General features: G+C 44.8%; 1 protein-coding gene across 1 annotated transcript in view; it reads right to left on the bottom strand.

The window, feature by feature from the left end:
- The window catches only part of Ide (Insulin degrading metalloproteinase), a 316,112-nt gene that overhangs the window by 265,771 nt on the left and 26,568 nt on the right, over nt 1-23,773 (bottom strand). Inside the window, exons 3-6 of the mRNA XM_065440616.1 lie at nt 16,046-16,122; nt 15,925-15,951; nt 11,496-11,599; nt 10,647-10,816 (exon numbers count right to left, since the gene is read on the bottom strand). Coding sequence (XP_065296688.1) covers nt 10,647-10,816; nt 11,496-11,599; nt 15,925-15,951; nt 16,046-16,122 — 378 coding nt within the window. The remainder of the gene's footprint in view (nt 1-10,646; nt 10,817-11,495; nt 11,600-15,924; nt 15,952-16,045; nt 16,123-23,773) is intronic.

Below are 23,773 nucleotides of genomic sequence, written 5' to 3'. Positions count from 1 at the left end.
ACTGCTTTTCAAACTGAAATGTAGAAAAAAGGAAGGGAAAGTGAGAAAAAAACTTTCTGCCGGTGGAGGTCGAACTCGTGTAAGTGTTCAATGGCCTACAGCAGCAGCTCTCCCCTCATCCACTTTCTTGAGTACCTGTGTACAAGTACTAAAAAGTTATATAATGCATTTTTTTTTACAGTGAAGCTGTCTATGGCTAGGATCTGGGAGATCACGTCTGCATGTAGACCAACTCTTTTTCATACGCGGGCTGATCACAAAGATAGTGCAATACTGGGCGAAGTTGAAGCAACGCACTCCTCATACGTGGGCCAATCTCGAAGATAGTGCAATACTGGGCCAGCCCGCAGCGGAGGTGCAGTTCGCCATTAAGGGGGCCCACATACACAGCTTCTCAGGTCATCCTTCTTCACAGAGTGGAAGGGCACGGAGTTCTTATATTACTGTCTTAATGTTCAATTTTTGCTGTTTAGAAGTTCCCATAAAATTTACCCCACATAATAAATGCATTCCCAACTTTGCTCTCGCTTTTCGAAAAAAGAAGTGCATTCATACAAGAATACCAGAAATCACACCATGTGCTACTAAAACCACAACATAAAGTGTCCTCTCGACTCAGCCATACCAATGCAATAGCGTGTGTAAATGGCCACACTGCATACATTAACTCATCTTTGTTTCCTAATGCAACAGTGTTGTGGAATTTCCTCTCAGAAAACACAGTGGCATACACCGAACGCAAAGAATTCTGCGAAAAAGTAAGAATGCACTACGCAGCCTCTACATGCTCAGATATTTTTTTTTCTACTGTTTACCTTTATATTTTCAATGTATCATCAATTATATTTTTTTTACTTCACGGACTGTATTTCTGCTGTATCTTCTGCATTTTTGTTCAAGTCATTGAAGTTTACACGTCTTTTGTCCCCCCTTATGTAATGCCTTCAAGCATTTAATAAGGAGAAATAAATGAAATGAAATGAAATATTGACACATGTACTTGTTTATCTTTTTTGGGCAACTACCTTTTACCAGATAACAAATGTCAAACATTACCACGCAGCGCGGGATGCACCGGCATGTATTGGAAGTATCCCAAATGTTATTGATGGTTCTCCCAGGTTTGTAAAAAGTATCGGGAAAGGTTTCGGAAAAATAGATTTATTAGAGACATTGCTAAAACGCCTCAAAAGTCTTCTAAGTACATCCCTTGAGCATATACACACATCTGCCAACAGCTTTTCCACAACAGGCGGACTCCGGAAGGTCCTTAAAGGCAAATGAACAAGTTTCTTTGATGGCACTTAAGGTCCTATGGCGGTGTTTTTTGAGGGAGGATTTCACTTTTGGGAATAGGAAATAGTCTGCTGGTGCCAAGTCGAGACTGTAAGGGGGTTGGGAAATTGTCACGATGCCGTTTATCGTCAGGTAGTCGCCGCCCTTGGTGCAGATATGGATGCAATTTCCAATTTGCAGCGATAGCTGGCCTCACCCGGCTGATCCTTCTCTTTAGTCTTCTTAGCACTTCTAGGTAAAAAGCACCATTCACTGTCTACCCCTCAGGTACAAATTCGTAGTGGACCCCCCCCCTTTGCGTCAAAGAAAACGATGAGCATGGCTTTCACTCTGGATTTGCTCATTCGAGCCATTTTTGGATGAGGTGATGCCGGAGTGTGCCATTCGAAACTCTGCCACTTTGTTTCGGGTCGCATTCAAATATCTAAGTTTCGGCTTCCATAATTATGTTGTCCAAAATGCCAGGGTCTTTTTCAACACGTTGCAGGTCTTCACAAGCAGACACTTGCTTCTGCTTTTGCTTGTCTGTCAAGACCTTCAGGACGAGTTTAGCACAGATCTTTCACATCGCCAAATTTTCAGTGATAATGCTGTGCACTGTGATCTCATCAATGCCAATTTCATCTGCGACCATTCGAACACTTAAACAATGGTCTGAATTCAGCACTTCATGCACATGTTGCATGTTGTCGGTCCTTGATGTTGACGGCTGTCCAGTGCGGGACTCGTCCTCCACACTTACTCCGCCATCTTTTAAGAGCTTGTGCCACTTAAAAACTGCAGTTTGTGACATGCTTTCATCCTTGAACACTTGGCGAATCATGCCGAACATCTCCGTACTTGATTTCCCCAGTCCAACACAAAATTTGGTGGTGTACTGTTGTTCAATCATTCACTGCATTTTGCGCTTGCACCTTATCACTTGACAGGGGTCCACTAAAACCACAATCTAGCCTGAATGAACGCTCAGAGGCAACTGGCACTTGGTGCATCTTGAAGGTCACATCCCCTACCACTGCGCAAGCGCAGTGCAAGTGCGCTGCGATATACAGTCACGTCAGGAAACAATTGTTGCCTGATAATTTTTATACAAGCCCTGTATCCATTGTATGTTGTCACCGAAGCTTGTGCAATCTGAATGTATGAACGACACAAATTGTGCAGAATTTTCTGAAAGACACGCGGGCACCAGCGATTACTCTGGAACCTTCGATGACCCATGTATAAAAGACGACGTGCTTGGCCGGCAGATCAGATTTTCGCTCATCGCCGACTGTGCTCCCTACTATCGGAGTCATTCAAGTGTAACCTGTTTTTGAAGGTACAGGTTTGCCCAACAAAATGCTAGTTTTGTCATTTTAAGTTTTGCCACTTTCTTCACCATCACTACTGCTAACATCTGGTGGAGGTGCTAGTGCATTCATGTACCGAAGCCCCCGCAAAGCCGAGATTCAAGCCCGAAACCCTAGGACAACACCAACGTCACCAAGGCCCAGCGAGCAAGCCGTAGGTGGCAAGGACTGCTACCGGAATATGGACCTCTTCCCGAGAAGACCAGAGGGATCAAGCCCAAGTTAGCAACCCCAATGGCTGCACCCATTCTGCTGCAACAACGTCTGGACCCACCAACCCACCGTGGATTATCGTCTGAAGACCCAGAAACCTGGCTGGAGACCTATGAACGAATCGCAACCTTTAGCAACTGGGACTCCGACGACAAGTGGTGGCATGTATACTTCGCCTTAGAGGATGCCGCTAGAATATGGTTTGACAACCAGGAGTCAACCCTGACAACATGGGACCTGTTCTGTAATGGCTTACTGCAGTCCTTTGCGAGCATCGTGCACAAGGAAAGTGCCGAAGCTATGCTAGAAGCCGGCGTACAATTATGCAATGATAACATCACGATTTTCACCCAGGAGATGACTCGCCTGTTCAGACACAACCGCCCTGATATGCCAGAAGAGAAAAAAGTTTGCTTCTTGATGAGGAGTGTCAAGCAAGAGCTCTTCCCCGGATTGATATGCAACCCGCCCAAGATTTCTGCTGAATTCGTTTCCGAGGCAACAACCATTGAGAAGACGCTCGTTATGCGGACAAAGCAATATAACTGCCGAACGCTGTCTGCAAACTTCACCAATGTTCAAGCATTTGGCAGCGACAACATGCAAGAGACCATCACAGTGGTCGTTTGCGAGGAATTGCAGAAGCACTTTTCAAGGTCACAAGGCTTTAAGTGGCCTTAATCGATATCGTCAAGGAAGAGGTTCAGCAATCACTTGGGGTTACTAAAGTGCAGCTGCCATCACCACAGCCCCAAGCAATGACATACGCCTCCATTGCCCTCCGCCAGTTTCCCCCTCTGCACCCACACCAGGGCATGGTAATGCTGCGGTTCCGTCATCCACCAGCCGCGCCGCTAGCACACCAACCCGTTACCCTGTGCAGTATTCCAAGGAAGACTGATGTTTGGTGAGCCCCGGACCGCAGTCCACTGTTCTATCACTGCAGAGAAGCTGGCCACATCTACCACCAATCTATTTACCGCGAGAGGGGATTGCGAGGGTTTGCTGTCAACGCACCGCACCCTCAGGAAGGCGAACGCCCTCGTGATATTGCCGACTACCTCGCCGCTACTCAGTGGAGCTCTCGATGACCGTCCCGTTCGCTGTCACCAGGCTGCTACCTGTCACCACAGCGCCGACCATACACTGGCCAAGCCCGCGGCCGGTCTGCAAGCCCATATCCTGAAAACTAATAGCAGCAACCGATGAAGGTGCAGTTGCTGTACGTTGAACTGTCAAAGATCCTCCGTCGATGGCAACAACAGTTCAAGCTCTAGCTTGATGACGTAGCCCCTCATGCCGCCAACAAAGCCTGGAGGTCAAGAATGCACCGACAAAAGATGACCCAACGACACCACGTACCAGCCACAGGTCAACGCGATGCAGCCATGATCCAACGCCAAGACCTAACTGCAAGGGAAGACTAAAGTACCACCGACCTCAATGTGCTTCTCAACGGCCAGGAAGTCACCGCACTTGCAGACACCGGAGCCAACTACTCCGTAATCTGTGAATCATTCGCCGTCAAGTTGAAGGAAGTCAACACTGCCTGGCACGGCCCTCAAATTTGGACAGCTGGATGACACCTCATAAAGCTGACGAGAATCTACACGGCAAGAATTACAGTACATGACCGGACCTACCATGCAATGTTCATTGTCCTGCAACAGTGCTTGCGAGACAATTCTCGGCATGGACTTCCTGGACTAATACGGCGCAATCACTGGCCTGAGGTCAAAGTCCCTAACACTGTCCACAGACCAAGTGATACCAACTAAAAGACCTTCCAGTCAGCATGCCTCGAGTGTACTTGAGGACCAATTCAGCATCCCGCCTCACTCCAACATTGTCATTTATGTCAGCAGCGGAACACCCGCAACATAGAAGGCATCATCGAGGGTGACCAACACCAACTGCTCGACCGTTCAATTTGCATTACAAGAGGGATCACTCAACTGCACTGAGGAAAAGCGAAAGTGATGTGGTGAATGTTCGATGACTTCTCCGCACAGTGCGGGCAACTGCCCGTGAAAGAACGATCAAAATGTTTGAGTGCCGCCGGGCACAGCAAAGTGTTCGTATACAGACCGAGTAGAAGCCACTCATCCGTCTTAGATAGTCCTTTACTCGGGAGAGGGTAAAGGCTATGGCCAGACTGATAATGCAGGACAATGTCATTAAAAGAATATGCGGGATTGAATTCGAGATCCTGATCTAGGGGTTCGAGAAAGGAAGCCCGGAGAGAGCGCGCGCGGGCGGCGGCATCCGCTGCCTCATTCCCCTCGAGACCCATATGAGCAGGAGCCCATACTATGTTCCGGTGAGCGGGGTCCCCGGTGTAGGTGCAACTTTGAAATAGTCGGTAGGCTAAGTATGGAGCCCAGCCTTGCTCGACGATCCGGCAGGCCCCTCGCGAGTCGGAGAAAATTGTTTTGGAATCAGAGTGGGTAGCAGCCAGTGAAATGGCGACCTCCTCCGCATGAGTTATGTCGCGGACACGATATGTAAGCCCGTTAACTGTTTTGGACTGGTGCATGACTGCGGCCGCGTACCATCCCCCATGGTGGGGGCCGGAAGCGTCCACGTAATAAGTGCCGGGTTTCGACCCGTAATGGCGGCCCAGGGCTTCCGCCCGAACCAGGCGCCGACCATTATGGTCCTCACATGTCATGTTGTTAGGAAGAGGGCGTACGTAGAGAACACACCTCCACTCGAAAGGGAGTCGTACTCGCTCTTCCATAAGGGTGGTGTGTTGGATGTGTAGTGGGGCAAGGAGGTGGCGACCCGACAGTGTCTTAGAGAGGCGTGTGTATTGGTAAGTTAGTGAGCCTCTCGGAGCTCCCGGAACGTGTTCACCATGCCTAGACCCAGGAGACGCTGGTTGGAGGTGGTCGCGGGGAGATCGAGGGCTCTCTTAATAATTTTGCGGAGGATGACTTCGAGTGGATCCTCGTCTTGTTTCCGAAGATGGAGGTAAGGAGTCGAATATAAGATTCGACTGGTCACGAATGCATGCGCCAGCCGCAAGGCGTCTTTGCACCCCAACCCCCTGCATTTGTTGGAAACCCGGCGGACCATGCGGCCCACCTGGTCCCCCACCTTACGGAGCTTGGCCAGAGCAGTGTTCGACCGTCTATGTTGATCAACGAAAAGCCCCAGTACCCGGACTTCTGTGTGTTCAGGAATTGTTCCTGTCTCCAGAAAGAGCTCAATTTCGGCGGTACACTTTGGTGAGGGGCGTATGGGTACAAATTCAGATTTTTGAGGGGAGCAATGCAGGCCACAGTGGCGAGCATAACGGTCCACGACTATGGTCGCCGCTTGTTGCAGGTTGGCCTCAATGTCTCTGAGTGAGCCCTGCGTGGCCCACAGGGTGATGTCGGCATACAGTGCATGCTGCACACCAGCGATAGCGCCCAATTGGGCCGGCAGGTGCATCATAGCCACATTGAATAGGAGAGGAGACAGCACTGCACCCTGTAGTGTTCCTTTGGTGCCAATTCGGAAGGGGCCGTTTTCAGTGTCCTGGATTTTAATGTAGGAGTCACGATCTCTCAAAAATTGCCGAATGTACCTGAACGTATTGCGTCTACAGCTGGTTTGGGAAAGTGAGTATTACCTCGTGAGTAACGTTGTCGAAGGCCTCCTTCAAGTCTAAGGCGAGTACGACCTTATCGTTGTGGGGCATTCGACTGGGTCAAGGATGTCCCAATTTAGTTGTAGCAGAACATCTTGTGTGGACCTGTGCGGGGAAAATCCAAACATGGAGTCTGCGAAGATGTGTTGATTTTCCATGAACTCGGATAACCTGTCACGCACCATCGTCTCCATTAGTTTGCCCACACACGAGGCGAGAGAGATGGGGCGAAGGTTGACCGTGTTGCTGGCCTTGCCAGCTTTGGGAATGAAAGTGGCCAGAGCGGTTTTCCAATCGTTGGGGAGTGGCGCGTCCCCGAGCCAGATTGAATTGATGTAATCCAATAAGGACTGGTAGGCCGGGTCTGGTAAGTTAGCGAGTAATTTGACTGCAATTTTGTCCCGACTCGGGGCTGTGCCACGTTTCATTTTCACCAGGGCTGCTCGCAGATTGTGGAGCTGGAATGGCTGATCCAGCTCAGCGTTCTCCGAACCTGCATAAGAGTATGCCCATCCGCAGGAGTACTGGGCAGTGCACAAGTATTGGTCGCGCAACTTGTGCGCTAGCCGAGTTGTGTTGCCGTGAAAACTGTGTATGGCACGTTGTAGATGTTTATGAGTTTCTGTGCATGTCTGCGTTGGGTCGATAAGGGCGCGGAAGAGCCGCCAGGTATTGCTGCTGGACATCTGCCGCGCTACCGTGTTGCAACGATCCACACAGTTGGCATCTGCGAGTTGGGCTGCATACTCGGCCGCCTGCTGGGTGAGCTCGGCAATTCGAGCCTTAAGCTTGCGGTTATGCTTTTTTCGGTGCCACCGGCGGACTAGGCAATGCCGCGCTTCCCAGAGGTGGAGGAGGTGGTTATCCCCGTCTGATACCGCCTCGGAAAGCTGAATTTTGGTTTCGGTGGAGCAAAGGCTAGAAACCAATTGTTGGGGTAGCCTTGCCCGAGTATAGATGTCGTTGTGTTGTAATTTTGCCTAAACTTGGACCAATCTGGGAGTCAGGCCTGTGTTGTGGGTTTTGCTAATGGTTTGGTCCGAATTGTAGCGTTTAGGATGCAGTGGTCGCTACCGAGGGTTTCCTCGGTGTTGACCCAGTCTGCATACTGAATGTTGCGGGTAAAGGTCAAATCCGGACACGTATCCCGAGTCACAGAATTGCCTATACGGGTTGGGTGGACGAGGTCCGTGTGGAGAGTGAGGCCCAACGTTGACGCAAGCTCCGCCAACTTGCGTCCCCGTTTCTCTTCACGCCGGTACCCCCAGACTCGACCGGGGGCATTGAAATCGCCAACTATCAAGAGGGGGTCCCGACCCGCAACTCTTAGCGCTGTGGGGATGCGCGACTCTCATGCGTCCCCTGATATCTTGTTTTCTCGCATAGCTCCCGTCTCCTGCAGTGCGGCTTCCCCGTGTAGTCTGGCGCCCGTGGCGGTCGGCGTGGTTCAAGCGCAGTACGAGAGATGGCACGAGTGTTGCACTGCTAACGCCACCTGCAGGCGGGGTTTACTTGGGCGCTAGACGGATAAGGCGCTTCCTCTTTAGTTCGCGGACGTGGCGCGTGTGCGCCGATCCATGCTTCTGCGAGACCGTCTCGCATGGCCTCCTTCGAACGTGTCACCGTTCGCGTGACTGTATGCGCGAATGACGAGGTGTTGGGATCCAGAATGGGGCGAACATATTCGCTTGTTATCCGGTCGCGGTGAGTCGGACTTCTAGATTTGTCGCGCACCCATCGGCATGTTTTGTGGATAGCAACTCGGCTAGCAGGCATTGATCTATGAAAGGTGCAATAAATGCCCTTGTGATTGTTTGCACTACTGCATTGTTCCTTTGTCCCAAGAACACAGGAGAAGAACCCCACAGCGCACGGCTAAAAAGGTCGGAGAATGATACATTCGGCAATTTGGGTGTGCAGTAGACATTTAGAATGTGCAATGGTGAGTCCTGTTTGTGGAGGGGGAGAAGAGTCGCCATTACATGGGAAAAGTCAAGGTGGAGGTCTAAGTCGACCATATTTGCGGTGTAATTTTTATAAATGCATAGACAAGGTGGGGGGTCCTGTTGAAATGTTGTATAGTTTGTTAAGGTGGCGCCCCTTCCTGGCTCTTGAAGTGCCACCACGGTGGGCATATGCTCGAAAGTTGAAAGGAAAAGCCGAAGGTCGGCCCGTTTAGTACGAGACCGTAGTCCTCGGCAGTTCCATTGAGTTACAGTGGCAGGAGAGGCCAATTTAGATAAGGGGAAACGCCTACACCGAGGTTGCCCTGCTATGTTCGGATTTAGGGGTTAGAGGAGGGAAGGTAGGTGTCCCAGAGCCAGTAACCAGGGGCTGAAATTCAGCTCCTGATAGGGGACAGCTGTCATCATCTTCCAGATCAATTGTTCGACGCAACGATTTGGAGGCCCGGCCCGGCGAGACGTGCCTCTGAGTCACTGAAGATTGACCATTGTCGAGGCAGTTCGCGATTGACGAAACAAAGTGCAGTGCAAAAAGCAGCTAGTTCTGCAGATGTCGATGTCGTTGGGCCGCCAGAGCACCACCAGCTCAACGTGGGTTGGCGTCTCGTGCTGTAACAATCCACACGCTTTACATTATGTAGACGTCAACAGCAGTTGAGTCTCAAATATTTTTTAGTTACTTCAGATCATGCGTTTTGCCAGTTAGTACGTTTTTTTCTCGCAGTTTTTTCCAAAACGTATGAACGAGGTTCTACTGTTGCACCCATAGCCATACCACGCACTTGCAGCTAAAAAGTTCGCTTAGAAGACTAAGTATGTGTTTGACAAACAGAACCTAAAGAGTACGGATAGGTCCGGAACATCAAAATGGATACCTGTCGGGTAGCTATCAGTCAGTTTCAAGGGCAGCGGTGCAAACCTTTATAGCAAATTCTACTGGAATGCTTATGAACAGCAATTTAACATCAAATGAGACCATGAAGTCATCATAAGCAGTGACAATGTTTCGTACTTATTCAATAAAGTCGCCGAAATCGCACACATGGGTAATGCTTCTGACAACAAGCAGTGAAATAACCTGGCCTGAGAAACCGGATAGCTTGCACAAAGTCGAACAGATGTAGTCGAGAATGGGCTGCATAGGAACAACTTGCTTGTTTATTTTTGATAGGCCATAAAGTGCAGGAGCTGATTCGATGTGACAGAGTAGTAGGTAATAATGTGGCTTGTGCTGCAGCGAGATCAATAGAACACTGGTTTTTCTTGTGAGCAAAGCTCCTGTAGGGGAAGTCGAAACATCATTAAATATCAGTTTTTTCTTGGTTGGTGCATAAATGTACATTTTTCCAACGTGCAGTATTTTTTTCTTAAATCATTTTTCTTCTATGTTGCTGTCTGCTACCTGGTTCACATAGCTGCTGTGAACAGATTTACTAAATAGTATTCCTACCAGAATGTCATTCAACTTAAAAAAATAATAACCTTCAATTTAAAATAAAGTCCACACAGCCCCTTCAGCTTTAAGGAAACCGATCAATGAATGTGGACCAAATTTACTTGCACGTAAAAAAAAAGCCATAGCTGAAAGGATATCTAAAATTTACTTGTGCTATCTTTTCTGTCGATAACTGCTGGCTTGTTTTGCTAGTCTCTCTTTGTGTGAACAGTGGCTCCAAAATTGTTTTTCCATGTCGTTTGTGCCTGCCACCACAATGTATGTAGAGCTAGCAGCAGCACTGTTTCCAGTGAAAGTGCACAAAAAGCTACTATACCCTTGTTCATCTATCTGTATGAGGATGCATGCAAGAAACGAGTCTTTTGAACTATTTACTTGTTTTTCATGCATCTCTAGTATGCTTTTAGGTTAGGAATACTAAATAATCAATTGAAAGTAACCAAAAATTTACAGGATAGTGCCAAAAATGAACAGGTAGAACCCAGCATTCCGCCAGTCACATCTCTGCACTTTTTCTTGCTTTTTTTTTTTTCTTACACTCTGGAATATGATTTTCACTAAATATCAACTAGCCCAACCTCGTTCCTTAAGGAGTCACATCAAAGCTTTCTTACTTCACCAGAAAACTTTTTTTTTTCAACACTTACATACAAGTAAACATAAATGCAGTTTAAGAAATATGGCGTCAAAATGAACAATTGAAGCATTGCCTCATTACACCTAATTACCTGTGCCAAATTTGCAGAAGTCATGCTGAGGGTCTGCGGTAGACATTTCTAGTTGTTTTAAGCGCCAGGAGTCATTCTGGATGTTCTTGACATGCTCAGAGTGAATGGCATTTACTTCTCGATCAGTTGCATCTTCATTGAATAAAGGGCACACAAAAAATGCAGCAAACCTGCAGAGACAACCATCATCAGCCGCCAACAAAAAATGACACAGAAGAGTGCACTACCTGGTATGGCTCATTGGGGCACGTAAGTTTTGAGTAATGCTGCCCACGTGTTCAGTGCCAGTGAATTCAGAAAGTTTACTGGCTTCCGTTCAGAATTATCCTACACCTGAAACAAGTACTCATGCTGTCTGTTTGAAAAGTTGCACTATGAATCCAAACATACTTCATGCCATTGTTTCTATCAAGTTACCTAAATGGAATTAAATGTCAAGCAGCATGCTGATGTATTTAAAAAAATATATTTGTTCTAAAGTTCAGTAGCCTCTGCTACATCCAGGCATACCCTTCTACCTCTGAAAAAAATTCCTGCAGTTCTTGTCATCAATACCCATTGCTTTGCTGCTTGGTTGTGCACAATGCATCATTTGTCATGATTTAGCAGACTTCCACTTCACTGTTGATGTTGACAAGATCTTATAATACAACCAACAATGCCTCTCCAATGGAATCAACATGTCCCAAGCCATCAAGAGTTCCTGACTTCTCCAAATAACTAGAAGTCTACTGCACTATCACTTTTTAAAATGATACAAGTTATGTAAAAATATGGCAGATCAGCATAATACATACACGGCATAGTGAGGATAGGAAATAAATAAAAGGTGCACACAACAGCTCTTACCTGTCCAAGGCTGGTTCCAAGTTCTCAGGTGCAACATCAAAGTAATAACATGTGTGGTCACTGGCAGTGAATGCATTACTGCTACCCGCATGTTGACATAAGTACTGAAACCACAGAAATCAGATTAGAGCAGGCCTTACACTAGAAATGCCTTAAAGTACAAAATTACCATACTTGCACAAATATAATGCATGACGTTCTTTTTGTTTTTCAGAGTTCTCAGCCTGGAAAAAATGTATACTCCTCGATCCTAGCACAAGGCGTGATTTTGCTTCCTCAATTTCGAGCTGCAAGACAACCTCAGCCACCACATGACTAAGCTATGCAGAAAACTAACCTCACAGGAGGCACAGTGTGTGTACAGTTAATGCAGTGACAGTGAATGAGGGTAATGGTGTGAATTACAGTTAGGAGCCTCATTTCGAGACTTGCGGTCAATGATCTGACCAGCTACGGAAATGCACATCTATTTGGCACCAAAGTGCTAGAGCACATACATGGGCACTTATGCAACTGTTGCATGACACCTGAGGGTGCAGAAAACAGTTTGTGCAAATCTTTCCCGATGCATTAGATGCAGACATCACTTGCAAAAAATATTCCAAGCACAGTGGACCGTCAGCATACCATATTCTTTGCGCTTATAACCCATACCAAGGAGGAGTAATCTTTAGTTGTAGAAATGAGCTGAAAATTCAAAACATTTAATAGCAAAAACAGGGTGCGATTTATATGAGAGTTTCATCTTGAGGTGTGGCTTCATGTTGGGCTTCCTAGGAGACAACAAACTTTGAATGGCAGAGAACCTCGCTTTGAGATGTGGCTTCACGGCCACATCAAGCCACACCTCAAAGCAAGGTTTTTACCATTCGAAGTTTTGTTATCTCCTAATAAACCCAACCCTCCCTCTCCCCACCCCCTTGCATTGAAGCCCCCTTCTCTCCTCCTTCATAATTGCTAATTCTCATTTACGGGTCCCCATTCTGCATTAGAGTAGTTAGCCAATAGCGCATGCAGCGCCAGAGCAAATCACGACTTAAGCTTGCAGATTATGCATCATGTGATCATACGTCAGCCATTCCCGCGGTGGTCCTTCTGCCCGCACGAAGCGCTTCACGGTATGATGGAGAGATAAATCACCATTGGGATTTTCAGCTCAGTTGCTTTGCTCCATTGTCGTTGCCCACATGAGGGCTGCTCTGTCCATAGTGTCCTCCTCCATCATGTGAATGCTAGCTGCGAAGTGATCCGATTCATGTCACGTCATGTGACTGGTTTGTTCACAATCCCATTCCTCATGCAAGTCCAGCTATATCAGCATCGCGAAAGAGGTGTGGAACAGAGCCGTTGGCTCAAGATATAACTTGGACGAGTTCTGCATCCGCAAATGGAGACTGTTTCTGCAAAGATTTGCGTGTTGTTGTGTGCAGTTACTTGTGCGAGTTATACACCCCCCCCCCCTTTTTTTTTGCAAGGTTGTTGCAATCGGGGGTGTGGGTTATGCACATAAAAATACGGCCTTCTGCTATGGTTTAGAAAGTTTAGAAGTTAGTTTCTGGAATATAATGATGTATGCATGGCTCATTGTCTATAGAAGATCAGGCCAAGATGTGCAAGAGCCATGGAATAACACTGCGAGCAGAAAATCGCATAACAATTCGAAGTCTCAAATGAAGAAACTGAAAACCTCCTCTCTGTACTTAATTAGCACTTTTAGCGTATCAGAGGCTTACATGCTGCAGTTACTCTGCAACTGTTTTCTTTGGCAGTGGTCTTGCATCAGGGTGTCTACCAAGTTGACATTTCCAAATTCCCTGAGTTTTCCAGGTTTTCCCTGAGCACCTTTGCGAAATTCCCTGAATGAGCCAGAACTTTGTTTTATGTCAAGACAGGCTGACACCACGTTGCCCGATGCTGTCACTCTCTAGTAAGCATGCTGAAACAAAAAAAAAAATGACTTAATCCAGTTTGAATAGTAAGGAGTAATATCTATTTTATTTAAAAAGAAAACAGAAGGAAGGTGTTAGTAAAATGCACAGCGAAAGAAATGGTAAAGCCCATTCCAAATTGAGTTGAACATTTTCAAATACGAATGAAATGGAGATGCATAGATAAGTAAATATTTTTTTTAATATCAGCTATTTCTATCAACTGATAGCAAGTTCATCTGTATGAGGTCCTGAACTTTGTCACAACTAAGGTTCTCTCTCAGCAGCTGGGAAGTCAACCTCAACTGTCCTGACATACTCTCAGCCCATACACAACATCTCAGTGTTGGGTTTCACTGCTTAAACAATTTATTTTGGTTTGGATGAGGGACACCTGTGTCTCAGCGTCAGCCAACACTTCGTTTTTTTAGCTCAAGCTCCTTCAAAAAGGCGGTGGCACCCTTCCTTTCCCGTTAATTCCTCAGTGCATCGGTCCTTTCTGTTCTCATCCTCTTTCTACCATGCTTTCACCACATGGATTATCTGAAGCATCCTCTTGGTCAGTTGTACAGTCAACAATTGATTTTTCGGACTTCCGAGGGGCCGCAAAAAAAAATTGGAAAAAAAAAACGGGCAGCCTGAAAAAAATTAATGCATGTCTTTAACTGCCTTTAAGGGCTAAAATTACCACAGGCACGTCTGAAAAAGCTCTGAAGGCCTGCCAGTACGCTTATTAGGCATATCAGGGCTTGTACTGTGACAGGAGAAGGGGTGCACGCATGTGCAATTAAGGAATACATACTGTGTCCCGTGACAATTGCCCCCTTCCCACGCTTGGTATGCTTCACCGCCTAACACTAGTGTACAGAGGCGAAGCTAACTTTCAAAGACTGGCATTACGCAACGCCTTGTGCTCTGCGAGCTTCAAAGCCAATCGCGAGGATTACAAAGGCGGAGTTGGTGCCATTGGTGATAGCGGCGAATTCTTTCAATGAAAAACACGGCACCGCACAGCTAGAAGCTTAATAGTGAACATAGAAGCAGCTAGGCCTAACGTTGCCGCGGTGGTGGTTACGGCTGCCAGCGGATCTGCCTGCGAGAGTGCCGGTTCGAGGTGGCGAGATAATAAAAATAGCGGCGGTGGCGGCGGCTTTGATTAATGCCATTTCAGACCTGCAGTCAGGGCAATATACATTGACTATATGGAGTACGTGGTGGTGCCGCAAAACCGTGCAAATTATCGGGCATGTCCAAAAAATCGGGCGTCTAGAAAATCGGTCGTTAACTACTCTGGTAATACATCGTGCCGATGACACGGCGTCAATGACGATTCGTTGCGATTCCTCTGTTACTGGAGCCAGCATTAACACGACTTTCGTTCCCTTTCAATAAGGTTACAGCTAATTTTCCCTGATAGAAGCACAAATTCCCTGAGTTTTCCCTGAGTTTTTCCAGACTGTTCAAATTCCCTGAGAATTCCCGGTTTTCCCGGTTGGTAGACACCCTGTGCATGTATTGTCAGCATGTTTTGAAGGAGCCCATTTATTCTGTCATGGAATGAGTGGCGAGTTTAACCCATTTTGGTCACAGCTTTGTAAACTCAAACACTGAAAGCCTTGAATAATCATTTCTTACTGCCAAAGGTCCATTCATGCAGTTTAATAGCTATGTCTTGGTCAACTGTTGCCCAATCACAATGTTCATGACATGGTTGTTAATTTTCATAGTTATGTCAGTCTTTATATATCCCATGTACAAGCACTATGCAGGGCTTTGGATCTGAGGTGAAACTTGCAACAAAGTGTGTGACATGTGTGATAGTATAAAGGTGCACTGGGGCGAGCCACATACTAGTTGTAGTTGACATTTCTGCGAATGGCTATACCCAAAAAGGTAGCAAGTGATGACAGTAAGAGCCGACACATAAACCACAATTGAGCATGATGTATCTTAGAGCATCAGATGGCTGACTGACATTTCCGAAGCTTGAGCAGACATAGTTGGACCAGGACATGTTTTCAAGAAATCCACAAAATGCTGATCTGGGCACTGTCTTGCAACATGGACAGCATTGCCTGGTTCTTAGGCTACTGATCACGGGGGAGGATGAGGACCACCAGCAGAAGTTAACGAGAAGTTCAACGAGTTGTACAAGACCTTTAAAAACAAAAGTTCAAGACACTGACCAAGTCAATGAAGGAACACACAACAAGAACTACTTGGAGATTCTGAGGGTGCCCCATCAAGGGCTCCACACTCAACAATGGGACAGCATAATGACATCAACGCAGATGCAGTGCACCACACCAGAGTGCATTGACTGGATGTTTGAGAGCTCCACTCTGCAAGTACTGCTGTCAAAGCTGATAACTTGTGTATCATGTAAACTTAGTATTCATGTAAACAAGTTCCTCTTTTTTCCCAAAAATCATTTTAGGTCCCCTATTGTGTTGTATTTGTGCAAATATGGTATGTCAGGAGCACTTTTTGATGCACCATACCTTGTGGTATTCATTCTCAGCTTGGTACTGCAAAAAAAATAAAAAGAATAACAGTGATGTCCACATGCTCAACAGGCCTCAAAAGCCTACACTAGAAATGAATGAAAATAACAAAGCCCACCTTTTCAGTGCCTAAAAACAGCATGTGCTCGCAGAAGTGAGCCAATCCAGGCAGCTCCCAAGGGTCTGACATGTAGCCTAGACAATAAGCATTGAATGTCAAACTCATTTGTTAAGACAATGCTATACAGCAATGTTTATTCATTACATCATTTGCTACAGAAATTAACTTACCATCCAAAAGTGTAATTATTGGCTGCAAAATAAAGCTGACTAGGTATATCCCACAGACCTACTGGCAATAGCATTTTAGAATATGGTCAATATAGCGATATATGTATTTGGCTAAGATGACAATGCATTATGGCATGTTCAACAATTTCACTACTTATCCCTTGCAAAGGACATACAAGCATAAACTCTTTCAAAATATTTATTTCATAATACTGCTATCTCATTTGAGGCCACAAGAGGTGACATTATACAGGAGATTGTTATTAAATACAAAAAAAAAACATCCAAATAGTGAACAAAAAAAGCAAAGCACACTCTTTTAAATTTTTTCACCCCCACAAGTTACTGGTTATAATGATACTACAACAAATACATAGCAACACACACAAACACATAGAAAAATCTGTTAATTATATATTGATCACTAGCATGTACATATGCTAATGCCTTATGCAGTACCATGTAATGCAGGGATAGGCTCTGTTTTAAAAAAAGTATGAAATAAAGGTGGCTCATAAGAACTTAGTCTCAGTCAGCTTGTTGTAGCGCCTTCCATTTTTATGCTGGTGAAAGTAGATAGTGACTCGGTACTAGCAAGCCAGTTTCATTTTTTTTTATTACAAGAGGAAAAATAGATATCTTAGCCCAGCATTACTATAACACATACGCTCAGAGTGTACGTATGTTTGTGGCACGTTGTATGGGAATGTGGAAGATAATTAGACTTTGATGGCTTAATCTTAAGACTGTGACAAGTTACATTTAGGACGTTTTGTTGAGTTTGTTACGCTATAAGATATGCAGAGTCCCATTTGTGTTAAGCTGCAACATTTGTACTTATGAATCTGACAGCTTTTTTTTTTTTACACACTTTCCCAATTGTGTCAGTTACTGTACAAAGGAATCATGCTACAAAATAAATATAATCTAGAATGGGCCTTTTTCAGATGTGCCTTCTACGCTGCTGATTTCCATGCCGTGTCTCATGGGAAGAATTGTTGGCCCTCAATCACTTCGAGGCCACATTTTGTGGCTTTTTGTTCCAGTGGCTTACCATGCATTGCCACGAGAATAAATAAATAAATAAATAAAATTCATTCATTCATTCATTCATTCATTCATTCATTCATTCATTCATTCATTCATTCATTCATTCATTGCAATGCCATTACTACTGTGCAATTACTATTGGGGGTAGTCCACTCTACCAGCACCACTGTTCGCAACAAAATCCACTGCTGGAGATGAAATGTATACGTCTAATGGTTAAAGTAACTTGAATGTTTGTGACAAAGGAGCACTCATTAACACTTGCATCAGCAAGGGTAGCGAGGCCCCTTGTCAAGTGAAATATTTTGATCTACACCAGTACCTGCCTTATCAATGAGGAAGGATTCGGTTTAGTCAAGACACTGAAACTACCTTTAAAAAGCCAACAGCCTTCAGAAAGCCATAAACATGTTTAACCATTTATTGACGACACATATAAATACCTGGAAAAAAATCTTCATTTTCTATCTAAGTGTGCAGAACACATCCGAGAATAAGCATAATCACAGAAAAGAACAAAATATTTTGCCAAAACTTTTTTAGCAATACGGGAGAAACACCCCGCAGAAAACTGCAAGTGTTCTTCACTCCAAGCCATCTGTGGCTTCGTTTGGAATTTGTACAGACAGCTCTCATCAAACGTGAACTATAAGTATACATTTAATTTGCTTTACATCATGTGTACAGCAGCACTGCACCCGGAGATCTTGCATTAGTCTGCCTCCTCTGACCATGCTTTCAAGAGAAAGCGAGATGTGTGCAAAACTTATTCCTCATCCTGTGTTCCTGCTCTAAACCAACAAATGACACTTGCTGCCTGTCATTCAGTGTTGGCCAAAGACATTTAGCCAGAAACTTTGTGCTTGATACTGAAACTCAGCAAGAAAATTTTTTTCTGGTATGTTGCGTGTAGGCAACACTCGTCAATAAAGGGTCAAGAGAGACCGGGGGTTCATGGGATAAAAACATAGATGACACAATGGTGTGTGCAACTTGTGGAGGGAACTAAAGAGTTGAATCCTTTCTTGCTCCATTTTGTGGCATTCAATCATCACATGAAAAACAGTGAGCAGATAATCACACCTACTGCAGGTGGGCGGATCAGCTGCGAGGAGAAGGTGAGAGTGCGTACCATTTTCACGCAGCTAAAAATCATTTCATTATGTGTCTGGCAGAACAGTGCACTTCCAGAAATAATTTGGTTGCATAGTGTGGAGCTTACTATTGATTAGGAAATCCCACTCATTCTGCCAGTGCATGTGCAAGTTCTTGTGCACTGGTCCTCGAAAGTCTTGGTATCGAACATAGCAAAATGCAAGGAGTCTGTGCTACCGACTGATCTATCAACTGAACTATATAGTATCGGCTTCTTCATTCCCAGCTATACCTCAATGGCCCAGGACCCAACAGATGGTTATGTCAAGTTTCTGATTGTACGCTGTAGAGACTACTTTTATGAGGGAGTTGTGCACAGGATTATTATGTGTTTTACATTTATTTATTTATTTAATTAAAATGCCCTCAGGGCCATATGGCATTGAAGAGAGGAGTGGTTAAAGAGTAGTAGTGTAAAGCAAACAAACAAGTCCAGTGAGTTCTGGTAATACAATGATTCTCTTGATTATACAATGTTAGCGGAATGAATGAATGTGTGATGTTTAGTGGCACAAGGGCCAGGCATGGCCAAAGAGTGCCATGCCAGTGTTAGTGATTTCAGCATGATGCGTTCTATGAAATTGATGTGACGTGGCTGTAAAGGGGCCTTAAAATTAGCCTCTGTAAAGTGCGTAAAATTTATGTGTACTAAGATTATGGCAATGACTGATGACGTGTACTATGAGCCTTAAAGTACAGTGCGAAAAAAGATATGATATGCAAAACATGTCAGATGCAAAGATTGGCCATAGCACTAAGGCTTCACCAGAGCCCTTGAGACACAAGGGCCTGGAGGCATATGCTATACAATACCGCTATCGCAGCGGCATCCTCTGATGAGAGGAGGCGCTACGAATGTATGGGACTTAATAACATGTAGGACAACTTCATTCAAGAAACCGAGCACTGCATTAGTGTTAAAAAACGGTTCTTTGCCAAGAAACATAGCCAGGTGAAGTGGGACACAATAACGGTATGCTAGAGAAAAATGTTTCCTTCTCTCAGCTTCGGCTTCCCGACACTCGAGTAGGACATGGAGGACGGTCAGCCTCTCCCCGCATCTACCACAGGTTGGGGGTTCATTTCCAGTAAGTAGAAAATCGTGGGCGCCAAATGTGTGTCCCATTCTTAGACGACAGAATAGGACATCTGGTCAGCGTGACTTTGTTGCAGAGGGCCATAAACCTAACTGTGGCTTGATTACATGCAGCTTATTATTAGTTTCCGTGTCCCACAAGAGTTGCCAGTGGTTCCACAGTTTTTTTCGTAAGAGAGACTTCAGATCAGCAGCAGGGACCGCAGCAGTAAAAGTAGCTTGCGATGTAATGGATCTGGCCATTTGGACTGCTAGAACACTACCCTCGATGCCTCTATGGCCAGGCATGACCCAGCATATAATGATATGCTGGTTAGATATGTACGCTCTACACAGAATGGAGTAGAGCTCAATAATTTGTACAGGGTTTTTGCGTGTGCAGAGTGACTTCAGGGCTTTTACAACGTTTCGCAGAAAAGTTCGTTATCAGTGACGGCTACGGTATTTGAGGGAAGGTGGGCCTATTCCTCAGATGTACGGGGGATGAAAGACAAAGAAACACTTAGTGTGACATGAATCGATTCCTACTTTACTGTGATGATCGACGCAGCTTGAAATGTGCTGAGGCCACAGGATGAAGCCATCGTGAAATATGGTGTGATTAAAAGTTTTATGAAATAGCAAAAGATGGGCGATTTTGCGGCGGTTAGGTAGTGGAATAAGTGCTAGGTTAGTTTTCATTAAGGTTATACTCGCAGCACGGTCATAATTAGACAGAATGAAATGGGTAGAGCTATTTTGAACTAGTTCAAGTGAAGTAATGAGATTAACGGGGGACGTGGGAATTGATGTGATCAAATCGTCAAAATTTTCAATTTTCTAATTTACTTAGATCCACGGACCTTTATTTACCTCATGGTGAAATAATATAACAAAATATGCGGTAGCAATCGAGAAAACATCACTTTCATAAGAGTGCTGTCATCTAAAATCGTGAAAAAAATCAGACTTCGGAAGGCGCCGTTGCACCACCGACTGCTCGGCTATCCGTTGATGCAGTGTTGCTGTCTTGGCATCATCGTAAAAAGGAAAGATCGAAGCTCAAGATAGCTGCAGCTAAGTTTCTTCACTAAAAAAAAAAAAAAAAACGTGACTGAAAAAAAGAAAGGCAAAAATGGCATTGCAATTGGGCGCAGTAATCACGTGGTGCACTGTGCGCGCTCCTATTGGCTGTTGTAGATTTGAATTGCTGACGAACCTTTCTAGCATGCATTTGTGCAGCAGCAAGCTGTGCATTCCGATCAATGCAATTGGCGATCATGGCAGCTTAACGCTCGTGTTCTGTGATGAGCCCCAAATGAAGCACGTTCCGAATGGCCCACATGTACGGAAGACCATGAAAGGTGTGGAACAAAGGGAAAAAAACTACTCAAAGTGGATGCCGCTGACCTTGTTGACAAGGCACGACCATTGTACATGGATAATCGAGAAAGCGCGGCAGCGTGCGGTGCTGACAACGCAACCATGGTCTATAGTGACAACGTGACCATGGGCTGCAGTGATGACGCGTCCAACGTGTGGTCGTAACAGCAATGTGACATTGGTGAGAGCAGAAGTTTTCGTGTTAAATATTCCACTATGGATTTCTGATCCAACTCTCACTAATATAGAGGTTGCGGAATGAGAGGAGACAAGAACGGACATTTTGAATGCATTGTTGTCTACCACTGCATGACAGATGGCAGCACGACGCATTAAAAAGGCAACTAAGGTGCACAAAACTGCAGCAAAGAAGCGAAAAACTACATCAAAATGTAAAGAAAATCTGTCCTCACAGGCAAAGGACTACATCCCAGGTGCGTTTTAGGTGCACAAAGTAAAGATTTATATATGTTTACAACAAATGAAACTTTGAGCTCCGTTTTCTCAGCTTTCATATTTTGTGCAGTTGCTTTGAGTCATTCCAGTACCATTTCACAATGAATCAACACAAAATCATTGTTTTTTGCATTTAGATCCTTAAACATTGATGAGTGCAATAAAGCTGTCCATATTTATGTGCACTTCTTAACAAAATTTATAACGAGCTTTCTTCAAAAGTCATTATTAAGACAATATGCATAGGAAAGTAAAAAAAAATTATGCTCATTTTGGCATTTAAAAAATGAAAAATATAGCTTGATCACAAAGAGTGGGCCTTTGTGAACATGCTGATGTGAAAATTTGTCAAACTTATGTGTAATTAATTCATATGGGGATGACCATTAGAGGTTGTCAAGTGTTGTAACTCAAATGTATAACAGATAGTACAAAACTGATTTCAGTTATATCAGCCTAACAAATCACACCCGCATGCCAAATTTAATCAATTTATTCCCATAAATAAAATGTTTTCATTGCCACGTCCCCCCTAAATGTGACAGGTATCCCATACTGCAGATGCATATTCAAGTTTCGAGTGTATTAGAGTTTTGTAAAGCTGTATTTTACAAGTATTCGGTGCTTTGAATAAGTTGCACTGTAAGTACCCGAGCATGTGATTAGCATTGTCAATGGCGTACTATATATGAATGGTCCAACTTAAGGTGTTTGTAATGTGTATACCAAGATATTTATATGACATGACGAAACCTAAAGGAACGTTGTTCAAATGGTAGGTGCGAGGAGTAGAATTAGATCTCGGTGGATTATTTTGCCCTTCTTAATATTTAATTCCATTAGCCACTTCGCGCACCAGTCATCTATATTATCCAGGTCAGTGGGCACGGAAACAGTGTACGTTGCAAAGAATCTAATCACAGACTTTTTACCATGCAGAATTTGCTAATGCTCCTGATCGCCTGGTCATCGACTGTACACGAATTCCCATGACGTTATCGCCAATGCAAATCTTTGACTACGGGCGTGGACAAGAACATTTCTACAGCATGGCTGCAACAGCGAGGCTCGTCTTCGGGCTTCCAGCTGCATCGACATCGCCAACAGTTCATGTGTATTTAAGCAACTGGCACATCAACTTGCCTTTCAGTAGGCACAGAAACGGTGCATGTGGCAAAGAATCTTAATCACCGACTTTTTACCATGTTGGGGTGTATTAAGCCTACTCTTTACGCTAAATAGTGTGACGACCCATACTTAATGCTGTTTCCGTGCTCATAAGTCTTGTACAAAATAGTATCTGATTGTTGTTCTATAACTTTATTGCTTTTACAATGCGGTGATGAAATTAACCCCAGCCCTAGCACGTTTTCAGAGAACTTAATTGACATAGAAACTTTACCAGGAAACCCAGCTGAACAGATGAAAGTCCTCTTTCAATTACTAAAAAATGTACATGCTTGTTCCCTCCAAATTTTGAAAGCACAAAATGAGCTAGCTGCTGACGTGAAGGCTAAAAGAAATGGGCAAAAGAACATAGAAACAAAGATCTCCAGTATACAAACAAAGGCTATTCGAACTTGAAGAAAAATCACACAACTTCGATCATCTTGGCAAAGAATTAACATAAATGCACAACGTATTGGCAGTTTAACAGACCGCAGCAATTCCTTCCATACACGCCTTGATGAAGTTGAAAATAAATTGAGGCCGGATAACTTAATCTTTCATAGCCTTGCTGACGCTAAAGAAACCTGGAGCAAAACAGAACATAAATTGTAAACCGCAGTAAAAAAGAAGCATTCAAATCCTTCAGCACTAACCCGATCACATGCACCATCTCAGTCCATTTTCACCGACCAAATGCCATCTCATTAAGTGAAATGTCGTTGATACGATTCGGCTAAATACGTTTTTCGGCATAATACGTTTTTTTTTTTTTCGTTCCCGGCCGATGCCCTATAGAGGTAAATGCATTTTCGTACGGCTAATACGATCGTATTTCCACGTCGGTTTGGATAATACAATCCCGGAAACGTCTTCTGTGTGATGATAACATCAGAGCCAGTCCTTTGAAGCGGGTGGGCAGAGCTACTGAAATTAACATCGAGCGAAACGACAGGCACGGCGGACTAAAGACGCGGCGACGCGCGCTTTGTATGCTCGAGGCTTGGCCTGGCTCGGCTCGGCTAGAGTCCGGCCGTGCTTCTGCACAGCGCCTGCAGCAGTGTGGCGGCCTCTGAGAGCAATTTTCGCAAGCTCGCACACCAAACGCACCGAAGGTTTTTAGCGCCATCTATCCTAAGACATAGTACTCATGGTAAAATCACGTGACCAAGAAGCAGTTATTGGTGCATGCATTGACGATGCTGTAGGCTTTGTTGGCTTTGTGCTTGCCATTTCTCGTTGCCATTTTGGTGTTTCGAGCGTTCAGCT

Source organism: Dermacentor albipictus, chromosome 1, assembly GCF_038994185.2.
Source record: "Dermacentor albipictus isolate Rhodes 1998 colony chromosome 1, USDA_Dalb.pri_finalv2, whole genome shotgun sequence".
NCBI lineage: Eukaryota > Metazoa > Arthropoda > Arachnida > Ixodida > Ixodidae > Dermacentor > Dermacentor albipictus.
The sequence above is the reverse complement of the archived record's forward strand: the minus strand, read 5'-3'. Positions and strand labels throughout refer to the sequence as shown.